We start from the raw sequence: 20,987 nt of genomic DNA on the forward strand, positions 1-20,987 counted from the left end.
CAGGAAGCCCCCGCCACCGGGGCACAAAGGGAAGGCGGCTGAGGGAGCTCCCGAGTCCTCCCAGCCCCGCGGAGCAGGGGGCGCGGCGGCCCCAGGCCTCCCCGAGCCGAGACCTGCGCCGTCGGGCTCCCCGCGCCCTGCTGCCTGCGCACGGGCACATCCCACGTGAGCGCAGGGCCCCGGCCCCCTGGGCGAGCCAGCCCCGCGTCGGAGCTCTAGGAGCCCCTAAGGCAGAGGCTCAGGCCTTTGGGCCCTCATCAGGCATCACCCAGCTGGGGGCAGTTTCTGGGTCTCCGGCCCCAGGTGGCCCACAGCTCAGCCAGCAGTGACAGCCCCCTTCCACTGGCTGGTGTGCCCTGTCCAGGGACACACCGGGCCTAACACAGACCCCTTTAGGACCACAGCCATGTCGATGGGGGTAGGGGCTGTGAGAGGAAGTGGAGAGAGAGGCCAGCACCAGTGAGATTTCTTCCCCCTGCCACCGTGTCCCCTCCTCCACTGGGCACGCCCTCCTGTTCCAGACTGCGGCCAGGAAGCCACCCACTCGGCGTTTTCCCGCTGCAGGGCGTGATGCCACCCCACACCTCAGCTCGCAACGGGCCCTCTCACGCCCGGCGCTGAGATTTGGTTTTCTTTCTTTCTTTCCTTCCCTCATTTGACACTGTGAGTGGCATCGAACCCTGTGGGACAGAGTGTATAAATGATCCTTGGCCACAAAGAAGACAGTGATGTCCCTTCCTGCCACTCCAGCAAAGACTTGGCATCTCCCCGGCACATCAGCCCGAACGATCAAGGATGGACCAAGAAGAGCAGGGGGCTAATACCCTGAAGCTAGGAAAATGGGAAATTAAAAAAAAAAATCCAGCAAACTACAAAGAGATCAAATGGCCTTTCAGACGCCAATGAAAATGAATCCCAGTCATTTCAAACAAGTTCACCAACTTGCCCCCAAGTCCCTGCCAAAAGGAAGTAGGGTGCTAGAAATGTAGAACAGTGCATTGGAGAGCTAATGGGGAACTCAGCTCTACTTTGATCCCTCCCAGCCTGTGTCCTTCTGTGCCCTTGGTGATTCTCTCTGCCCTGAAGTGATGCCTCTCTTCCAAAAGGCGAAGAGTCTGCAAGACCTCCTAAGCATCTCTCATTCACAGCTCACTCCTGCTAAGGATAAAGGCAAACCTAACATACACTGCTTTTATTCAGTCATTTGAACAGCCCTTTAGAACAAGGTCATCAATTCACAACAGTCTACCTAAGAAAAATAAGCTAAAAGATGGGCAGGCTTTGTCTCCATGCAGATGACAAAGAGCTAAGAGGACTCCATGGCCAAGGCCCTTGGTTTCCAATTCTTTTTTATCTCAGGGGACAGCTCAGCAGGATTTGACCACAGACACTAACTTCAAGAAAACTGGGTAGGCAGCCTTGTGGCTAAGTCATGCATTAGGTGAGCAGAGTGGGAAAGCATTCAAAACATGCAAATGTATGAGCCACGTCGGGAAGGGGGTTTGCTGCTCACCTAATAATCTCTCCTGTCTGGGCTTCTAGTCATCCACGATCCTCTCCACTACACAGGCTTGGAGCTATTGTTATTTTTACTTACAGATGAGGACACAGAGGCTTAGAAAGACCAGGTACCTTGCCCCAGGGCACACAGTGGTAAACCTGGTGGCCCAGGATACAGATTCAGGTTTCCAACTACTGAGATCAAGAGTTCTTTCTATTATACCACTACCTACAAGAAAAGGCTACCCGGAATTGAATCATTGTGAAAGATTATTGTCTCACTACTGGGGAACATCAGGCCCCAAATCGTTTTTCAGGGACAATGGGTTTGCTTTGAGGATGCAATCTCCCTGTTCATTCCTATAGGAATTATGTCAGATAGCATGCATTTAGAAATAGGCATGTTTAGTTTTTGAAAAAGGATCATGATTATATTAATCTATTCAACAGCAGCCATGGAGAAAGACTACTATTTACAAATAAATTCTATTTTCGCTGGACTTTTTAACAAAAGCATCTTACAACCAAGAGATCCTGAAATAATGCAGGACACTCAAGGAAAGGTAAGAAAGATATATAGTTAAAAAGGCTGAAAACTAAATCACACGATCCACGAATCTTTTTCTTTTCCTGTAGCTTCTTAGAGATGCAAGTTCTTAAAAGCAATTCATGCAAAAAACTCAAAAGGTTAAGCTAAGTGGGCGAGCAGTCATTAAATATTAAACGCAAGTTACGTTCATGCTGGTACCGAAACCTAATCATCAGTGCATGTCCCTTTTTTCTACCTTGAAAAAATAAACAGGACAAAATATATTCTAAACATGATTAAATTGCTAAGAGCACAACACACAGTTGTCAAGGCTATATGTCTCCAGATCCTCAGTGCTCTCTGTTCTATCAACACAACGCCTACAAACTGCAAAAATAATCACTGCCAAAGCTACCCTAGGTGATTACATAAAATTTTTCTAAAAAGCTGGAAAAAAATATTTAATCAGGAATCACTGAAGTAAAACACTGCTTACCTTATAGAAAACGGGTTTCACTCTTGTGGATTTTCTTTTACAGCATTAAGCCCAATACAAGTTTGTACAACACTCCAAGAAAATTTGACAAAGCATAAAATTATTTACTGTCTTCAAATTATCCTTCTCTCTTTTCAAACATATTTTACAGAGTAAATCTTTGAAATTTCCCTAGGACTTTCTGATATCTTTCTATTTCAAAAGGACAAACCATTTCAGAGATCCATTTAGAGACCTATGCATCCTTGGAATGAGAAAGGAAAAGTTGACAGTGCCACCGAACAACTAGTATCCAAAAGAAATTCTCTTAATCCTGAGCTGTAAAGAGTGCTTGAAGATTACTGCCAGGATCCCTTCCGGAAAGAAAGGCTTATCTTGTCTGCATAACAGTCTTTAGACATTTTAGAGTAAAATCAACTTTCAAGACAGAGAAAAGAAAGCCATGCAAGCATGCCTACATTTGGATCAGAATGCACATCCCTGAGAATCAAAGCCCTTGTTTACTTACATGCTGTACATAGAAAGGAAAAGTTCAAAGAAACCTGCACCCTCTGGGAGAAATGATTCCATCTAAGTCGGCTGCTGGGAAATGAGTAAGACACACGTTCTCTCTCACTCTCACCCCAGGCAGTGAAAAAAATCCCAAACTGTTCTTTCAAGTCACATTCACAAAGGCTTCCTAGCGCCACCAAGCTCTTCCTCCAAGGCAGCCTGGGGGTTGGGGAAGGCTCACCCCCTTGCTCTGGATTTCCACCCCATGCCCTGAACCCGCCTGCTCTGGGAAGGTGCCAGGTTAGGGCACACAGGGAGACGGCAGAACCACGAAGTGCCACATCTTCAGAGCCAGCTCAGAGGGTGGCAAACAAAGCAAGCGGCACTTCTGTGGGGACTGCTTTACACACCTCAAGTTCCCAGAACAAACCAGAAACTCCTTCAACCCCCTCACCTCCAAAGGAACTGTTTATTCCTTTCAAACTCCAAACTATTACAGTAGTGCGAGCTGACTGCTAACAATACTGAAAAAAAAATTCCCCACACCGGAGAGGTTGACAGGGGCACACAAAGAGCTGTGACAGTAATAGGCACCCTTGAGGAGAAAGAAGGCAATCAATTATGAACCATTTGCAGAAATTGCGGGGCTGTCAAAAGCCCTACTTACAGCTGTGCTTTATCAAGCCAGGCTGCATTTGATTTTCAAGGGAAATTATTCCTGATTCTCAAGTGTAGAATATTGTTAGTAAAAATATCCCAAACAGCCCAGGTTCAACCAGGGTCTTATCTGAAAAGAAGTTAATGACCCCTGAGAAGGCTGACGGGCCAGCATGAGAAGCCCAGGAACCAGAGGCAGGTCTCCCCTCTGGGGAGTGACCACCTCCTGTGGGCACCATGGGACAGCGCCAGGGCCATCCCGAAAGACCCAGGACCAGCACCCGCTGGACAGGCATCGTAAAACTCCCAAATCACCGTTTGGAAAATAGAAAAGCATTGCTTTTAGATATAACCTGCTGTTTCTAGGAGGCTAAACATAATAACAGAAGAGAAATTTTATTTTTTAATTCTTCAATTCAAAACTTCCTTTTCACTACTATCCATCACAATGATCACTTTTGATGATCACAGATTCTTTTTTCCCCAAGAAACAAAGAATATGTAAACCGAGTAGCTGCTAGGCATTTGCTAGGATTTTTTTAAAATATACTGAAATCCATTATTATAGACAGATATCTTCAGATTTGAAAAAGGTGAGCTGATAACTACTCTAGACTTGAGAGGAATCTGACAGCAAATGCTTAACATGCTAATATTCTTTAATATTTTTTTCTTCTCTGTTCCTTGGTATCCTTTGCTTTCTCCTTTAATCATCTTAGCAATGAAAATTAGAGCTCAGAGAGCTCCAATTTCAAGCTGAACTGCAGCTTTCACTCTTCTAAATTTCTAGCTGATGCTCCAATGTTCATCTTATAAACCTTTGTTTAGTTATGATAGGCATTAAGAAATAGAAATGGAAATAGCCTCAACATGGTAACTTTCTGCAGATTTATTTGATTGAATCTTCACATAAAATAAAACCTGGAAAAGAATTTAATTTCCTCCTTAAGAATTTAAATGGGGAACTCAAACATTGTAACAGAGAGGAAACCATTATCCCTAATGGCGTTAATGATCTCCCCAAAGCTGCCACCTGCGCCAGTGCCTCACAGCCACACTGACCTTAAATAGAGAGCCTAGCTTCTTGAGTGTTGCCTTAGCATTTGCCTTTTTTAAAAAAGTCAAGACAAAGCAATCCAAACACATCTATTCGATGCTCTAGGATCCACTGCTTCCAAAAAAAATGATGAATTTAGCTACAATATTGGGTTCCCACAAGTAAATAACCCACCAGAGACAGAACAGAGCATAAAGACTAAAAATGCTGATGACTGCAGTTTAGTAAAAGAAATTGCTTCCTGGGGGCATAACCAGGCCAGTGAAAGTAGTTGAGCATTTGGTTTGTATGAGGAATTGAGAAGAAAGAAAAGGGAGATTTTGGAGGAGGTGGATAGGGAATAGGGGGAGGAATTCAGGGGGTAAGAAAGGGAAACAGAGAAGAGAGGTGAGGCCAGGTGCCAGTGGCCGCTTGAACCTGCTCTGAAGCTGGCAGGCTCTAATCTCACCCGATCCATGCCTCCCACACTGATCACCACCAGTCACCTGGGGCTGGGCCAGTGGCCAGTCACCCAAGGACCGGCTCCTAGGAGTATTAGTTGAAACCCAACTGGGGTGTAGTCCTGCTGTAAATTTTTTTAAATACCCGTCATAGTTTATATTTCCTCCATTCTTGTTTTGTATTTAAGACAAAAGGAAGAAATATAAAACAGAGTTATAATCTCAAAGTCAGTTAAAACTGAACTGTGTTCTTACAAAGATCATGTCAGACAGACAATTTCTGAAAGGAGACCTAACTAAGAACAGTTAAGAATGTAGGAAAGGAATGGAATGTGACAAGGGTTGGTGAGGATGTGGAGAAACTGGAACCCTCGTACACTGCTGGTGGGAATGTAAAACGGCGCAGGGCTGTCTGTGCAAGCCAGTTGGGCTGTTCCTCAAAAAAGCTAAACATAGAATTACCACATGACCCAGCAATTCCACTCTGAGTGGCATACCCAAAAGAAGTGAAAACAAGGTTTTAAACAGATATTTGTATGCCAATGTCATTGCAGCGTTACTCACAACAGCCAAAAGGTGGAAACAACCCACGTGTCCATCAATAGATGAATGGATAAACAAAATGTAGTGTATATACATATATATATACATATATATATATACACAATGGAATATCATTCAGCCATAAAAGGAGTAAAGTTTTGATACATGCTACCACATGGATGAACCTTGAAAACATTATGCAGAAACAAAAGGACAAATATTGTATGATCACACTCACATGAGGTAACCAGAATAGGCAAATGAGACAGAAAGTATAACAGAGGTTTCCAGGGGACTAGGGGGTGGGATGAATGGGTGGTTATTGTCTAATGGGTACTGAGTTTCTATTTGGCAGGATGAAAAAGTTCTGGAAATGGATAGTGGTAATGGTTCGCACAATATTGTGAATGTTAATGCCATGAAGTGTACACTTAAAAATGGTGAAAATGGCAAATTTTATGTTTTATATATTTTATAACAAAATGACATTCCAAAAATAATTTATCTTCAGCCAAAAATAAATGTAGTAAATGAATCCAATAGTAATTTTTATGTGACCCTCAGAACACCTGAGCTTAGATTTTCCTTGTCAAACCATCCTAGTATACGAATGGCCACGTTTGCATTACTCTTTGTTGGCATGCCAGAAGTCATGCAGGAGGTTGGGCCAGGGTCAAGGATTCCTACTAGTACTTCACTTCAAATAAAGAAGGAAACTATTTTCTTTAAAGAGAAAAAAAAAAATGTTTGTACTGACTGTTGTACCTAGGGATAGGATAACTCCATCTTTTTCTCCCCACCTCAGGTGCAGGTAGGAATCAACACTTGCCTGCCAGGGCCTTGTTTGAGGTTTGGGCAGAATCTTACCCTGAACGTCTGTTCCTTCTTCTCCCTGTGGGAAACCTGATCCAGCGTGCCATCAGTCTGACTCCTTTTCAGGCCAGTTGTGATGTCAGGGACGTTGCTGAAATCTGCATGAAAAGTGAGAAAAACATAGGCGAGTTTGGCCATCTGCAAAGAATAGTAGTGCCTGACTTAGAGGCTCAGATAGAGAAAGAGAGGAAAAAAAAAATTAACTAACAACCTAGAAGGCAGGACATCATTGTCCTTAGTGATACTGATGTTACCATATGCATAGCTGGTCTTCCGAAACAGATCTGCGCTCTGGCTAATTGAAGAAGCAGCATCTGCCTGTTTTGGTCAAAGGAGGCCAATGACCAATCAAAACAATGACTTAAATGCCTGGCCACTCTTGTCACTGCTGTGCAAACTTCACTAAGTACACTATTATACAGTGTTGGTACTTCCCTTCCTTTATTTTTGGCTAAGTGAGGGCAAAATCACCAGGGATATCTGGGAAAACCAATGATGTAACACCATAGATTCTTATTACTGTCCACAAATTGCTCATTTGCAAGAATAATTCTTCTTTTTCTGGCATCGACCACAATTGCATCCTAAATTGAAAGTCCCAAGAGGAACAGTAAACCTTTGTTAACTTCCAGAGTAAGGGTTAAGAAACAATATAGAAGGTGAGTAGAGCATGTGGCTTTCCAACCTACACTTATACACATATGCCATCCTCAACAGTTCTTTCCAGTGGTTCTCAAATTAAAAAATTCAAGAAAGATGGAAAGACCAGCCTCTATCAAAATATTACACAGATTTTCATTCTAATTTTTGTATTTGGTAGACTATATCCTCTCAACTAGGTGAAACCAGATGGTTTCTGATATCAGTCAGCTACAAAAAGAAGTCATCAATCTCATACCTGTCTGAGTTGATCTAGGCAGAAAAGGCATGGATAGACATTGGCAAACCATCCAGCATGATGGAGGCAAAGACAGTGGTCTCCAGGAGACCCTTAGAAGCTATGGGAGGAGGTTGATGGAACTCATGGACAGAAATGCTGGTCCATGATCCAGGTTGATGTCACCAATCACTACACAAGAGGAGACCTAAAGAAAATGTCGTAATGGTCTACAGAATTCTGGAGCTCCAATTTCTTCTTTCTTTTACTTCTTCTAACACCTTAACCCTGTCCAGAAAAGGACCACGCCGTCTATTTCACATAAGGAGATACAGACAAGGGAGGTAGGAAGGCTTTTATGTCTTAGGTGACTGGGTAGATGGGAAGAGTACGGGCTGGGAGTGGGAGTCACAAGCTCAGCTTTGGCAAAGCTGATTTTGAGATGCATGTGGGTCATCCAGTGCAACATACCCAGGAGTCCAGTAGTGCAAGAAAGGTCTGCACAGGGATGTGGCTTTGGAGCCATCATCATACACTTGGCAGTGAAGCCACGGGGATGGACGGTGCCTCCAGGGAGAATGTGCAGAATGGCACATGAAGAGGCCCAGGGAGAGAACCCTGGAACTGCTAAGGCACAGTGTGCCGGACAGGAGGTACCTCTCTCTTTAGAGAGAAGCAACAGCCAGAGAAGCACAAGGAAATCGAGAAAGAGCAATGCCACAGACGCCACGCAATGTAAAAATACATTACCTAGGCAACAGAGTCAAATTTGCATTATTGCTGCCTTTACCTTATAAATAAAAAGCTCCAATATTTCCAAAGAGTTGTATTAAGTACAGGAAATACAACACACAATCAATGCATTTATTCGTGATGATGATTTCTACAGCGCCTGCTGTGTGTCAGGTATGTACTACGTTCTGGGGATACAAAGATGAAAGCGACCTCAAGTCCCCTGAAGATCTCAGAGATGGCACGGCCACAAGGAGCCTTGGAGCCCGGAGGCGCCAGATGGATATGCTGGAGAAAATAACATGGCTGATGTCAAAAGCGGAAGCGAATTCTGAGTCATCTCTTCAACATATTCACACAACTTTGGAACTTCCTTAAACGCTGAAAATTCCCAGAACCACCTTTTACCTCTTACAAAGGCAAAGTGTTTTCCTGCTAGCAGAACATGCCATGCCCTTCCTCTCAAAATCCTTCTCACCCCAGGACCAGAGGCTTTACTATGAATCGGTGAGGCTCTGCAGCCACCTTTGCAGCCCCTTAACTTCAGGGAGGCCCCTGGTGTGGTGTGGGTCCTCTCTGAGGCAGGGCTTGGGCAGGAAGGATCACGGGACCCAGCTCCCACCGAGGCTGGCCCCGGGGACCCCTGAGAACGCAGCTCTGCAAGACAGGACGTCTCGAGCTGTTCCGCCACCCAAATTTCAAGAGGTTGACTGGCAGCTAGGCATCGACAGAGCCTCGGGGGTGACTGATTCCCCTTCCAAGCCCACCAGCAGGGCGCCCGCGCTGTCCTGGAGGTGGCAAAGCACGAGGAAGCCTAGCTTGACAGTGTCCACGGCTGCGGACCTGGGTCCAGGAGCCTCAGGTTTCAACGGGACCTGCATCCCTGTCTGTAAAAAGCAGTGTGCCCTTCACGTTCTTTCTAGAGGAGAAATGAGAACAAAGTAGGTTCTGGAAGAATAGCAGACTGGCTGAAAAAAAAGTGTAGGCCGGTGAAATTCGAATCCTTATTTACAAAGTTCTTTTAAACAGGCACCGCGCTGACATCCTGTCCTGGGTGCCAAATGCCTATGCATAGCCCCACTTACACTCTGCCCACATCCTGAGCGCCAGCTGCTAGAGTGAATAAATATATCCTTCCCCTCCCAGCCAAAAACTGGCTTCCCACCTTGGGAGAGCCTCCGTGCGGCCCTGTTCACTAGACACATGTTGGGGCACTGGATCCCTACCAGGGAACACGGGGCATGTGTTACCAGGGCCGTGACACCGCCCACCCTGGGCTCAGCTGCTGCAGGACAGATGTTCAGACGCGCTCTGGAAGAGTCTTTAGCCAATGTGATTGTAAATAATGAAAAACAACAAAATTACAAATCCAAGTCAAGACATCTATTTATAACTGGTGAATACACTCTGTCTTTCTCATCTTATTCCTTGTGGAAATTAACAATTTGGGGTGAGGTCTAGCAATGTGAAACATCTAGCATCTAACTCAGCTGACATGAGCTTCTACTCAGCAGGTGAGTGAGCAGAGCTGCGACTTTCCAAGTCACAGGCTCTGTTCCTCCATGTGGACCACTCGGTCCATTTATTTATCCCCTGGTCGGATGGGGGCTGAGCACTGCACACCCACAGAATACCAGGTGCTGTGTCAGATGCCGTACACGAGACCAGCCTCAGACATCTTTCTCCTTTAAAACAAACATTTCTGGAGAGTGACGACACACTGGGCAGGCTATCCCGGAAGGTGACTGACCCCCGCTCCCCTGCACACCCTATAGTTCCCCACAGACAACAAGGGAAACACCGGGCTTCAGGTGCAACACGCCCTAGTCACTCAGTGTCTTCCTGTTCTGAGCATCAGTACAGACCCCACAGGTATCACAGTCGGCCAAGTAACTGGCAACCCCAAACCCTTTATAATTAAAGGTCAAAACATGTGTTCAAGTAACATCCTGGGTATCAACTTAAAAATGGAAACGTTAGGATAAATGCTAAAGTTAAGGTCGCTTCGCCCATACAGCTCACAACGTGAATTCAAAGTTTGCATTTACATCACTTCCAAATCCAGTTTAGCACAGTTAATATGCAGGAGAGTGGGCTTTGCCATTTATTTCCCCCAGGCCTGTAAGAAGCAGCAGGCTATCTGGGTGCTAAGTCTGATGTGTGCAAAGGGGACTTTCAGGAAATAGGTGTCACTGGGGGTCGGGAAGAGGTTTGGTGGCGTCCCTGCCAATCTCCCACCTGCTGCTTACTCTTCAGGAACCTCTCTGCTCAGCAGGCAGCTAGGATGTTGGGCTCGTCTGGCTGATGCCATCCCATCACCCCGTCTTGCTGGGTGCTTCCTCCTTACTCAACCAGGCAGCAAGGGCAGAGGCAACAAGTTCTTCCCAGTCCCCGACACCCGCCCAGGTGGCCGCCAGCAGCGCCCAGAGACACCAGGCAGCTTCTAGCTGTAGGAGGGCGGGCGAGGTGCTCTTCCCGGGCGGCAGCCAGACAGCTGGTTCCCAGAAAAGAGAGAAAGTCTGAGCATGCCTCTGTGTTCTCAGAAACAGCAACTGTAAGAGGAATTGAGTTAAAATCTCGAGATGGTATCAATCCCGAGGCCAAAAACAAGAAACTAACATGAGAGGAGAGCATTTGTTTCCCCCTATTTAATACAGTAAGACTTTTTTGAGAAATAAATGATGGTAGTCACAGCATCAGGAAAAGCTCTGCTTCAATTTGTGGGTTGAGGAGTCATTTGAAGGAGACTGAAAGGATAGGCAATGAGAACAGGAATTATTTTGAAACTACACTTTTTGTGCTTCAAAGCATATTGTACACTGATTCTCAATACTATAAGCTCCAAAGCCCCCCTTTTGATAATATATACTTTTACTAGACTGAAATAAAATTCTTTCTTAACGTAATCTACCTCCACACATAATTTCACAAAAAAATAATATATGCCTTAATAGTAACACAAGGAGAAAAATAAATGGAAAGTAACAATTTTTTTAAAAATATGTATTTCAGTATGTAAATGCTTGGGTACAACCACTCTAGAAACCGTGACGAAGCTGTACAAAGCCTGCCCCACAGAGAATCATGGGGAATGTCTCAGCTTCATCACAGACCCAGGCCGGGGTGTCTTGGTGGAGATTTAAATGCCTACGGGGCGCTGCCATCACACCTACGGGGTGACATGATTTTCCAAACGGGCAAAGACATTTGACAAAGTTCTGAACAAAACAAAGGTCAAACTCCCTTTGATTTATTGGGTTGATGCACTCCTATAAAATTCAAAGTACCCTACAGCTGAGGGGAAAAAATAATTTGTGTTCACTTGTAAAATGGAGCTGGTTCTTGGCTCAAGTAATTCCACCATGGTTTTCACTTACATCAACGTCCAGGAGAACAGTTCTGCAGTGTGAGGGACTGACTTAAACATGCAGGACAGCCAGCACCACGGCCCCAAACACTAAATGCCACCTTCCCCCAATTCATTATGAAAACCAAAAACAGACCCATAAACTTCCAAAATGTCACTGGTGGGCAGTACCTCGGCTGCTGAGAACTGTCTCTGCCCCTCTCCACAGCCAGGACTTCAACTTCACCTCTGGGAGGGTCAGTGACATCAGAGGACACTGAATGCACCAAAAAGCACACAGCCCAGAGCAGGTGCAAAGGGAATATTAGCGCCCTCACTTCCTGAAAAAAGGAAATACACTCACCAGAGCAATTTAAAAGACAGCATTTCAATAAATAATGTAGCATATTTAACTGGGGCTCTCATCTTGGGATCAAAAATGTTTTATTTGATTAATCATCAGCCCTTAGACCCCCTCTGAGGTAAAAACTACAGAACGATAATCTTCTATGAAGACGACTGAAAAAAAAAATCTAAAAAATAATATCAAAGAAGTTACAAATAAATAATAAATGATTTAAGTTTTCAACCACATAATGCCCTGTGGCATCAAAGTTGTACATCCTTGACACTTAACAGTTTTATATCTGCAGTTATCCCTCAGTATCCGAGGGGGACTGGTTCTAGGACCCGCAGGGAACCCAAATCTGAGGATGCTCAAGTCCTTTACAGCACAGAATAGTATTTTCCATCCACTGTTGATTAACTCCGAGGATGCAGAACCTGCACATACAGAGGGCCAGCTGTACTTATATTCACAGTTTGATCTACAGCCATACCACCCAGAATGTGCCCGATCTCATCACATACACAGTTTGTGTGAATTATGTTCTTAATCTACTTGATTTATTCAATTTCTCTATTCAATTTCTCGGAATCTCTACTATGTAATTCCATAAATGAACGGCTTGTAAAGAATCAGTGAATTTTACATCTGAAAAGAATCTTAGAAAGTATCCAATTCAATTCCTTCATCTGATGTACCTTGTGTTACTTAAAAAAGTGTGAGTGTAATTTTAAGAAAAGGTAAAGATTTTGGTAAATCAAGGTTGCCAGTAGAAGGATATAGCATTTTGTAAATACAAAATTACAATTTTTTTTCAGTTCTCCAAGCTTCACACACTATATACAATTCTGTATTAATGCTTTTGACATAGTTTATCTTGGTGTCAAGAGCACATTGAGCATTTAGTTCATTTGCACAGAAAAGCTTAAAAATCTCTCAATTTTTAAATATCAATTTGCAAACTTTGTATAGCATTGGTTATTCTTAATTAACTCAGATTTCCCTAAATTTTACTCATGCTTTTACTTAAAAATGCAATGGTGTGTGACATCTTTCATTAGTGATATTTGCTGTGCTCTGTCATCCAAGCAAATATCAATCATCATCGGTCAGTGAAAGAGAATGAAAATCAAACCATTTAAATGAAATAACAGAAGGACTACTCAATGAGAGAAAAAAATAACCATATTTGTTGACCACATTCAAAGGCTAGTCAAGTCTAACCTGTACCATGAACAAACAGATCACCATTACTTTATGTTCTTCTGATGTAGATAGAAATTGATCTACTTTTCAGAAGATATCTGGGACGCTACAATTCTTTATTGTTATTATTCTTTTGTCAAGGAAATTCAAGGCAGCAATATGAATGTCACTGTTAAGCTTGCAAAGAAATAAATTCTATCATAACATAAATGTCATGCCAGAAAAAAATGTAATTTCATAAATCTTCCAAGTGCACTTGACCTGAGGTCACATTCCAATTGGTAATGTTCTTGACAATGCAAGGTCTCTGGCGATAAAAGAGAGAAGTAAATACTGGTAGTAAATGTTTCTTAATAGCAGGCTGCCATGATTTGATTCAGTTATCTTGTGATAAATATCCTCAGCATCTGAAAGAACACTTAGAGGAACAGGAAGATGGCGGGTGTTTTCATGGTGGGAATGTGCTGCAGGCCACCTCCACGCTCATTATAACATGGCGGAGGGAAAGGCCTTCCTGGAAGAGGAGGGGGGAATGTAGGTGCACCCATGCTCTTGGGCTCCAGGAGGCTATGGCTGTGCAGGGGGCCTCCCATGGTACCTTATCCGGGTCCCTGATGGAAAGTACAGAGTCAAAGGCAACAGGATCTTCAGCCAGAGTTTCGTTTCCACCAGAAACTGGTCCCTGCAGAGCTGGGAGGACCACTCAGATGTCACAGTTATATTCAGGGGCATATAACAGACACCACTGTATTTCTGACACTTAAAGAACTTTGATAAAGAAGAATTTAAGTTCAAAACCCTTACAAACTACCTAGTTGGAATTCTATTTAAAGACCCTGAGGGACTTCCCTGGTGGTCCAGCGGTTAAGACACCGCGCTTCCACTGCAGGGGGCACAGCTGGCTTCGATCCCTGGTTGGGGAACTAAGATCCCACATGCTGCGCGGTGCGGCAAAAAAGGAAAAAATAATAAGAATAAAATAAAAACATTAAAAAAAAAAAATAAAGACCCTGAGAAGAACCCTAAAAACTCATTACTCACAAGTTTCTATTGGGGGATGTGCTGTAAGAAAAAGGAAACCTGAGGACCACCTCCTTTCAGGAAGTGCTACTGTTCTGTGGGATTAAAAGAGGGTAAAAAACGAACAGTATTCAGCCATGAAAAGGATGAACGAATGAAGTACTGAGTCACGCAGCAACATGGATAAAGCTAGAAAACATCACGCTAAACAAAAGAAGGCAGACACACAGGCTACATATTGTACGATTCCATTTCTATGAAATAGCAGAATAGGCGAATCCACAGAAACAGAAAGCAGACGCATGGCTGTCGGGGGCTGAGGGGAGTGGAGGAGGAGGAGTGACGGCTGAGGGCACGAGGGCTTCTTTTTCTTTTTTTTTTTTTTTTGCAGTGATGAAAATGTTCTGGAATTAGATAGTGGTGATGGTTGTACAACTTTGTGAATATACTAAAAACCACTGATTTGTACACTTTTAGGGGTGACTTTTATGGTATGTGAATTACACTTAACTTTTTAAAAAGAAGGTAAAGATGTCAGTGCAGATTTTACAGGAGAGAAATTAGAGTTACAATAAAACTCCACCGTAAGTGGGTTCCAAAGAACCAAATCACACGAAATATACAGCTGCATTACTGCAAGGTTAATGAAGATCAGTGTGAATTATCTAAATAAATAAAGGCGCAAGAATAAAGATAGCAAAACCATTACTAAACAATCGGCCTCTCCCTGCACTGATCAAGCCCCAAATGATCACAAGGCAGTTAGTTCCTAATCGCCACCCCCAGTCCCCAGATAAGAACCAAGATAAGAAGACAAGGGCCGTTATCAATGCAGTTGCATCTAAATTTGCTGTACTGCAGGACACATTATTACTGGGTTTTACTCTATGTATGTTAATAGAGGAATATTTAAAAGGAAAAAAAAGTGGTTAAAATCCAGTTCCCCTACATGGAGGGAAAAACAAGAAAATACATTTCTCTCCCTATCTACGATTGACCATGACCTTGTCCAAGTTACTAGCAACTTAATGTGTCTCTGTGCCTTGATTTACCCAGCTGTGAAAGTAAAATGATAATAACACATCTCTGCTCCATAGGGTGATGTAACGGATAATTAATGCTTTTAAGGTTCTTGGTGATCTTTATATTTGAGACAGCCTGTTATTATGACGAAGCCTTAACAAACACCTTCTCTCCAGCAGTCAAGACCTGATTCTATTTAAAGAGGTAATGAGATTCGCTGCAAAACCAAATGGAATGCTTGATCCATTACTTTGCTTTTTTCACTTCATAAACTTGTGTAAAATAAATGCACATTCCTGTAGTTGTTTAACTTGGTGCTTTAATCATATTGAATAACTGAATTTTAGAAAAAGAAAAAATGCTAAACTCTTTTATCCGATCCTTCATTTTAAGAGGATTTAGAAAAGGAGGAGTTAGAATAACCTGCCCAAGGTCAGGCATGAGGCCTGGAGCTAGAATCCAGGTCCCACACCCACTGTCTTTTATAAACATTAGTACCCCCAAATTAAACTTAAAACACATCTATCAGCATTGACTTTTACCGGGGATACAGATGTTACTATTCTTTTTTAGCTGTGGTTTTGGTTTATCTGTCAAAACAAACCCATGGGCACCAATCAACACATTAAAGTTGCAGAGCAGTGCAGACCTAGGACTTGATCTGCAGTCACGCCCTTTGGAGCCGGGGTGTATGTCATGGGCCATCCCAGAGTCCCTTAGGCACGTGGGCAAGTAAGCAGAGCCTTCAGCTCTGGGGAAGTCTCAGCACAATTCCCTTGCAACCAGATTTATAAAAAGAAATCTGGGAAGCTTCAAGGTACACTCCAAGGTTGCTTTTTATCCCCCAGGACCCACACTTGGGACGCTGCCTTTCCTTGCTAGACACGCCTATCACCCTGCCTTTCACTTAATAGACAGTTGAGTGAAATACCTGCTATTCACCAAGAACTGTGCTCGCTGCTGTGTCCGAAACATCTTTGTGTTCCTCAAAGTCCCCGTTTTTCAAGGGATTTTCAATCTCTTGAAAACAGTACGTAAATTATGACAAGCACACAGAGTGACACTGCAAGGCAATAAATCTTAACTTCCACATCAGGTATACAGACAAAATGCTTTCAGAGCTCAGAAGAGGAAGAGCCCGTGACCCCTCCAAGGTGACATGCAGGCAGCCCCCCTACTTCTTACAGAATACAATCCTAAAAGTAGGAAAACTGAGTTTACAGGTTCTGTGAAGACTTCTATTCCCAGGGATCTAAACAAATTATAATATTCCTATTTATACCTCGGCTTTTAAACACACCTGATACATATCAATCTCCTCCTCCTCCTTCCCCAGGAAAGGCACATGACCTGTTGAAGATGAAAGAACATCCCCAAGGGGGCTACAGGCTCACCAGCCCAAACACACCTGACGACTGGCATTTTGGGGTCATAGGCATTAAGCTATGAAACCAAGGCTTCTTATCAACATTTTTCAGGTCCCTTTCCCCCTCATTTTTATACAATAATAATGAAAAAATTCAATAAACATTCAAATAATTTTGCGGATACTACTAAACGAAGATGCCTAAACCTCGCAGAAAGGTGATGTGGTCCTTCATCAACTGAAACATGAAAGTCAGAATTAGATTCACAAATAGCAATTTAGGAGTAAATAATTAGTGTTGGAAAGGTAAAGGCAGAAAAGTTGACAATAGCATGTCCTCCTGTTTAGAAGCTTCGAAGTGCTTCACTGGAAATTCCGGATTCCCTCAGAAGCCCGTTGGAAAACTTTGGGGAGGAAGGGACATTCTAGAAACTGTTCCACGTGGCACAGCATCTGCCCCCGTCCTGGGGCAGCTGGTCAGGGCTCCTCACAGAAGACACAAAATAATTTTGCTGACAATTGCATATGTCTCTTAGCAAATAAATTTTCCCAGAGCTAAAGGGATTTGCATGGGATTGGACAATTTATAAAAAGAGAATCAGAGCTGAGTCCTGTAGGATCAGAAATAAATTTATAAGCTGCAAAAATCATAACTGAATTGTTTGAAATGAAAGGAATTAATTTGCAGCACTGGAATTTCAAACTTGATTGTTTTCTCCTATAAACAAACGTGTTTGCCTTACACTATGAGTGAAAATCTCTAAAGTCGGCAAGTTGTCATTCAAATCTCCTCCTTTACCCTTTATGTGGTTACCTTTGATGAGTTGTGGGATTTTATGGATGGCTTTCAGTATAAGCCATTAAAACCATTTGGAAACAGGTGGGATATTCACTATAAATATAGAGGCTTAACACAAGGTGTTCCAAAATGAACTCCTGGTCATCTGCCAAAACTGCCCCACAGCTTCCCCATCTTAATTGCTGACAACTTCATCCTTTCCGTTGCTCAGGCAAAACCCGGGAGTCCTCCTTGGCCTCCTTTCCTTCCCTCACACCACACAGCCATCTCTGAGCAAGTTCTGTTGGCTCCACCTCCACCGCGACCACTGAGAACAAAGCCACCATCACCTCTTGCCTGGTCACTGCAAAAGCCTCTGTCCCACCCTGGCCTCCTACAGTCCATTCATTCTCAACAGTCACTGATTCTTTTAAAACACTGGTCAGATCATGTCACTTCTCTGCTCAGATACATGGGATGGTCCCGCGTGTTCCCCAGAGTCAACGTCAGACCTTGGGAACACACTTAGGAAGTATCCAAACAGCTCTTCTGCAACGGTTATTTCAAGAAAAAGCACTTATATGGTGTTGCAAGCTGAAGCAGCTGCTTTTTTTCACAAAACACAATTTTTACTCAAGAGAACGATAGAAAATATTTTTTTTAATGAGCGAAACGAGCCTGTCATTTCCAAGGGGAAAAAAATGACAGTATTTGTAGATGTAATTCAAACTTTCCAGCAAAAATTGGAATTTTGGAAAACTTGTGTTCACCACCATGAGCGTGACAGCTTCCCAATACTTTCCAATGAGACTGGAGGTGATATTAATGAATGTGATTTTTAATGTTATATAATAAAATGTCCATATTTGAAAGGCCTGCATAACCAAGTGACCTAATATTTTGGAAATAACCATTCCATGTTATAAAATAATACATGAGTAAAAGATCCTTTCAAAGTGCAGGATAGGCCAATGGACTTTAATGTGACAAAGTAAGGAAAGTCCACCAATAAGGTTTCAGATTCCACATTGCAACTAACATTGAAGGAACTACCTCTTGCTGAGCTTTGGTGTAATATTAAATAAGAATATCCACAACTATCTGAAAGGATTATTAAAATACTCCTCCCTTTTCCGACTACAAATCTATGTGAGGTTGAGTTTTCTTCAAATCACTTCCACCAAAACAACACAGTGCAACAGACTAAATGCAGAAGCTGATGTAAAAATCCAGCTGTCTTCTATTAAGACACACATTAAAGAAATTTGCACAAAAGTAAAACAATACCACTCTTCTCACTGATATATACATGATTTTGGTTTGGAGAACTAGTTCATTTTTATTATGTTATTGTTATTGTGTTAACATGAAGTGTATTCATTGTTGTTACGTTAAAATAAACTTTAATAGATTTTTTTTAAATTTCTCAGTTTAAATTTCTAATATACTAAATACGGATAGATAGTAATACAACTAAGCTCTCTGGAATCCCAGATAACTAAGCTCTCTGGGGTCCCTGATAACTTTTTACAGTAAAGGATCTGGAGACCAGCAAGTTTAGCAACTGCAGAATCAGAGCCATTATCATGGTGGACTGATTATTGTCTATTCACACATCTACCCCTCAAAGTCTGCCCACCCCGAAAGTGGGGACTGTGGTTCTTTATTTTGTATCTCTGCCATCAAACACAGTGCTTGACGCATAAACACAAATGTATTATCTTACTGGTTCTGGAAGTCAGAAGACTAAACTTGGTCTGCAGGGCTGTATTTCATGTGGAGGCTCAAGGGGAGAATGTTTCCAGGTCTTTTCCAGCTTCCAGAAGCTGCCTGCATTCCCTGGCTCACAGGCCTGCATCACTTCAATCTCTGCTTATGTCATCACATCTTCTCTGATTCTGACTCTCCAGCCTCTCTCTTATAAAGACCCTGTGATTAGGCCCGTCCAGCTAATCCAAGATAATCTCCCCGTCTCAAGGTCCTTAATTTAATCAGATGTTTGAAGTCCTTTTTGCCATGTAAGTTCCTTTTGCCATATTCACAGGCTCCAGGGATTAGGATGTAGACATTCCTGGGGGAGCCATGATTCTGCCTACCACAAGCCATGTATGAAGATAATGCAGTTAAAACCAAGGAGAAAATTACCCCACCATTTCCCCCAACATTTAAGAGTCTCCAGGCCAGGATGAGAAAGAAACTAAGCACAAAGATTACCTCTGGGAGAGAAACTGGGTGGCCAAGGACAGGGTGGGAGAAATTTATCTCTTTTATTTGTTTAACTAACACTTACATGGCCTTTACTCTGTGCCAGGCACAGTCTAGTTCTTTCCAGGTATTAGTTCATTGATCCCATGATCCAAAATCCTAAACTACTTTACAGTTGCAAAAACTCAGCACAGAGAGTGTAAGTGACTTGCCCAACCAAGGCCACACAGCTAGTAAGTGGGCGAGCCTGGAGCCAAGACTCGCACCCAGGGTGTCTGGCTAGTGTCCATGCTCTTAACCACGTGACTACATAGCTTAGGGGGACTTATCTATCACAGTTTAACCTTTTATACTGCTGGAATTTCATATCATGCCCATGTATTACCAATCCAAAAAAATTAAAGATACAGCCACATATAGCTGTCTCTAGAAGTGAGAGCTAAAAGGGAGATGTCTATACTTGGTCCTTCCTGAGTCTCAATTCCTTCATAGGGAGGAATAAAGTCAGGAACATAATTCATTTACAAAAGAAGGGGAACAAAAAATGGAAATGCAGACAAGCATCATTTGGCAATCAGTACTGGTAACATCCACAGGAAGAGTCAGACCTTTTTTCTTCTTTTTATGTAACAGGCTATGTAACATTTCCTCTTTCCAACAAACAAGCATCATTTGGCAATCAGTACTTGTAACATCCACAGGAAGAGTCAGACCTTTTTTTTCCTTTTATGTAACAGGCTATGTAACATTTCCTCTTTCCAACAATAGGTAACAGTTTTACAGAACTACTACCTCATAGAGACCTGGCTCACTTTGCATGAACAGGAGACTGTATTTGATCCAATCATCCCAACTTTCAAATGGCTATTAAAAGTGATATAGCCAACAGAAATTGCATGCTGTGTTCTTCAGAGAATTCTGTAGATTTTAACCTGAAAGATGAATTTGCATGTTACGTTAGGACAGAGAATACAGGACTGGTTTTACTCAAAATGCCAGCAAGTTTTATTCACCAGCTTCTCCCTCAGTTCCGACACTGCCTCATCCTCGGTGCTACGGGCATCTGCTCACCAGCAGCCGGCCTGGCCTGAGGCCAGCCACGTCCCTAAAGGGGACCTGCAAGGACCACGCTGCTAGTGGACACAGTGTCACAATGCTAAGGAGCACTTTGTTTTTATAGGGCACTGACAATAATTCATTCATTCATTCTTTCCCCAAAAAACATTTATTTGAGTCTTTATTTTACAAGGGACTTTGGATCATTAAAAATAACAATACTGTAAGAGCCAAAGGAATGAAGCTCTAGCAGTGGAATAATAAAGCCAGTATGCGGAAGGTGGATTATCTACCCTGGGAGGATTTCGAGCCACACTTTAGTGCTCCTTAACCGACCAGACAAATTCTCTGGTTTTTTTTTTTTAAGGCAGGGGAAAGTAAGGCAATACTCGCTAGTTTCTTCAGCTACCTGCTATGATATATGTGTTAAAAACCCCAGGAATTC

At 42.9% G+C, this 20,987-nt stretch overlaps 1 protein-coding gene across 6 annotated transcripts in view; it reads right to left on the reverse strand.

Annotated features, from left to right (window-relative positions):
- TIAM2 (TIAM Rac1 associated GEF 2) overlaps positions 1-20,987 on the reverse strand; it is a 228,390-nt gene that overhangs the window by 33,548 nt on the left and 173,855 nt on the right. For all 6 annotated transcript variants that reach the window (XM_061207503.1, XM_061207507.1, XM_061207502.1 and 3 more), the window contains one exon: positions 6,582-6,685. In XM_061207503.1, coding sequence (XP_061063486.1) covers positions 6,582-6,685 — 104 coding nt within the window. The remainder of the gene's footprint in view (positions 1-6,581; positions 6,686-20,987) is intronic.

Source organism: Eubalaena glacialis, chromosome 12 (genome assembly GCF_028564815.1).
Source record: "Eubalaena glacialis isolate mEubGla1 chromosome 12, mEubGla1.1.hap2.+ XY, whole genome shotgun sequence".
Classification (NCBI taxonomy): Eukaryota; Metazoa; Chordata; class Mammalia; order Artiodactyla; family Balaenidae; genus Eubalaena; species Eubalaena glacialis.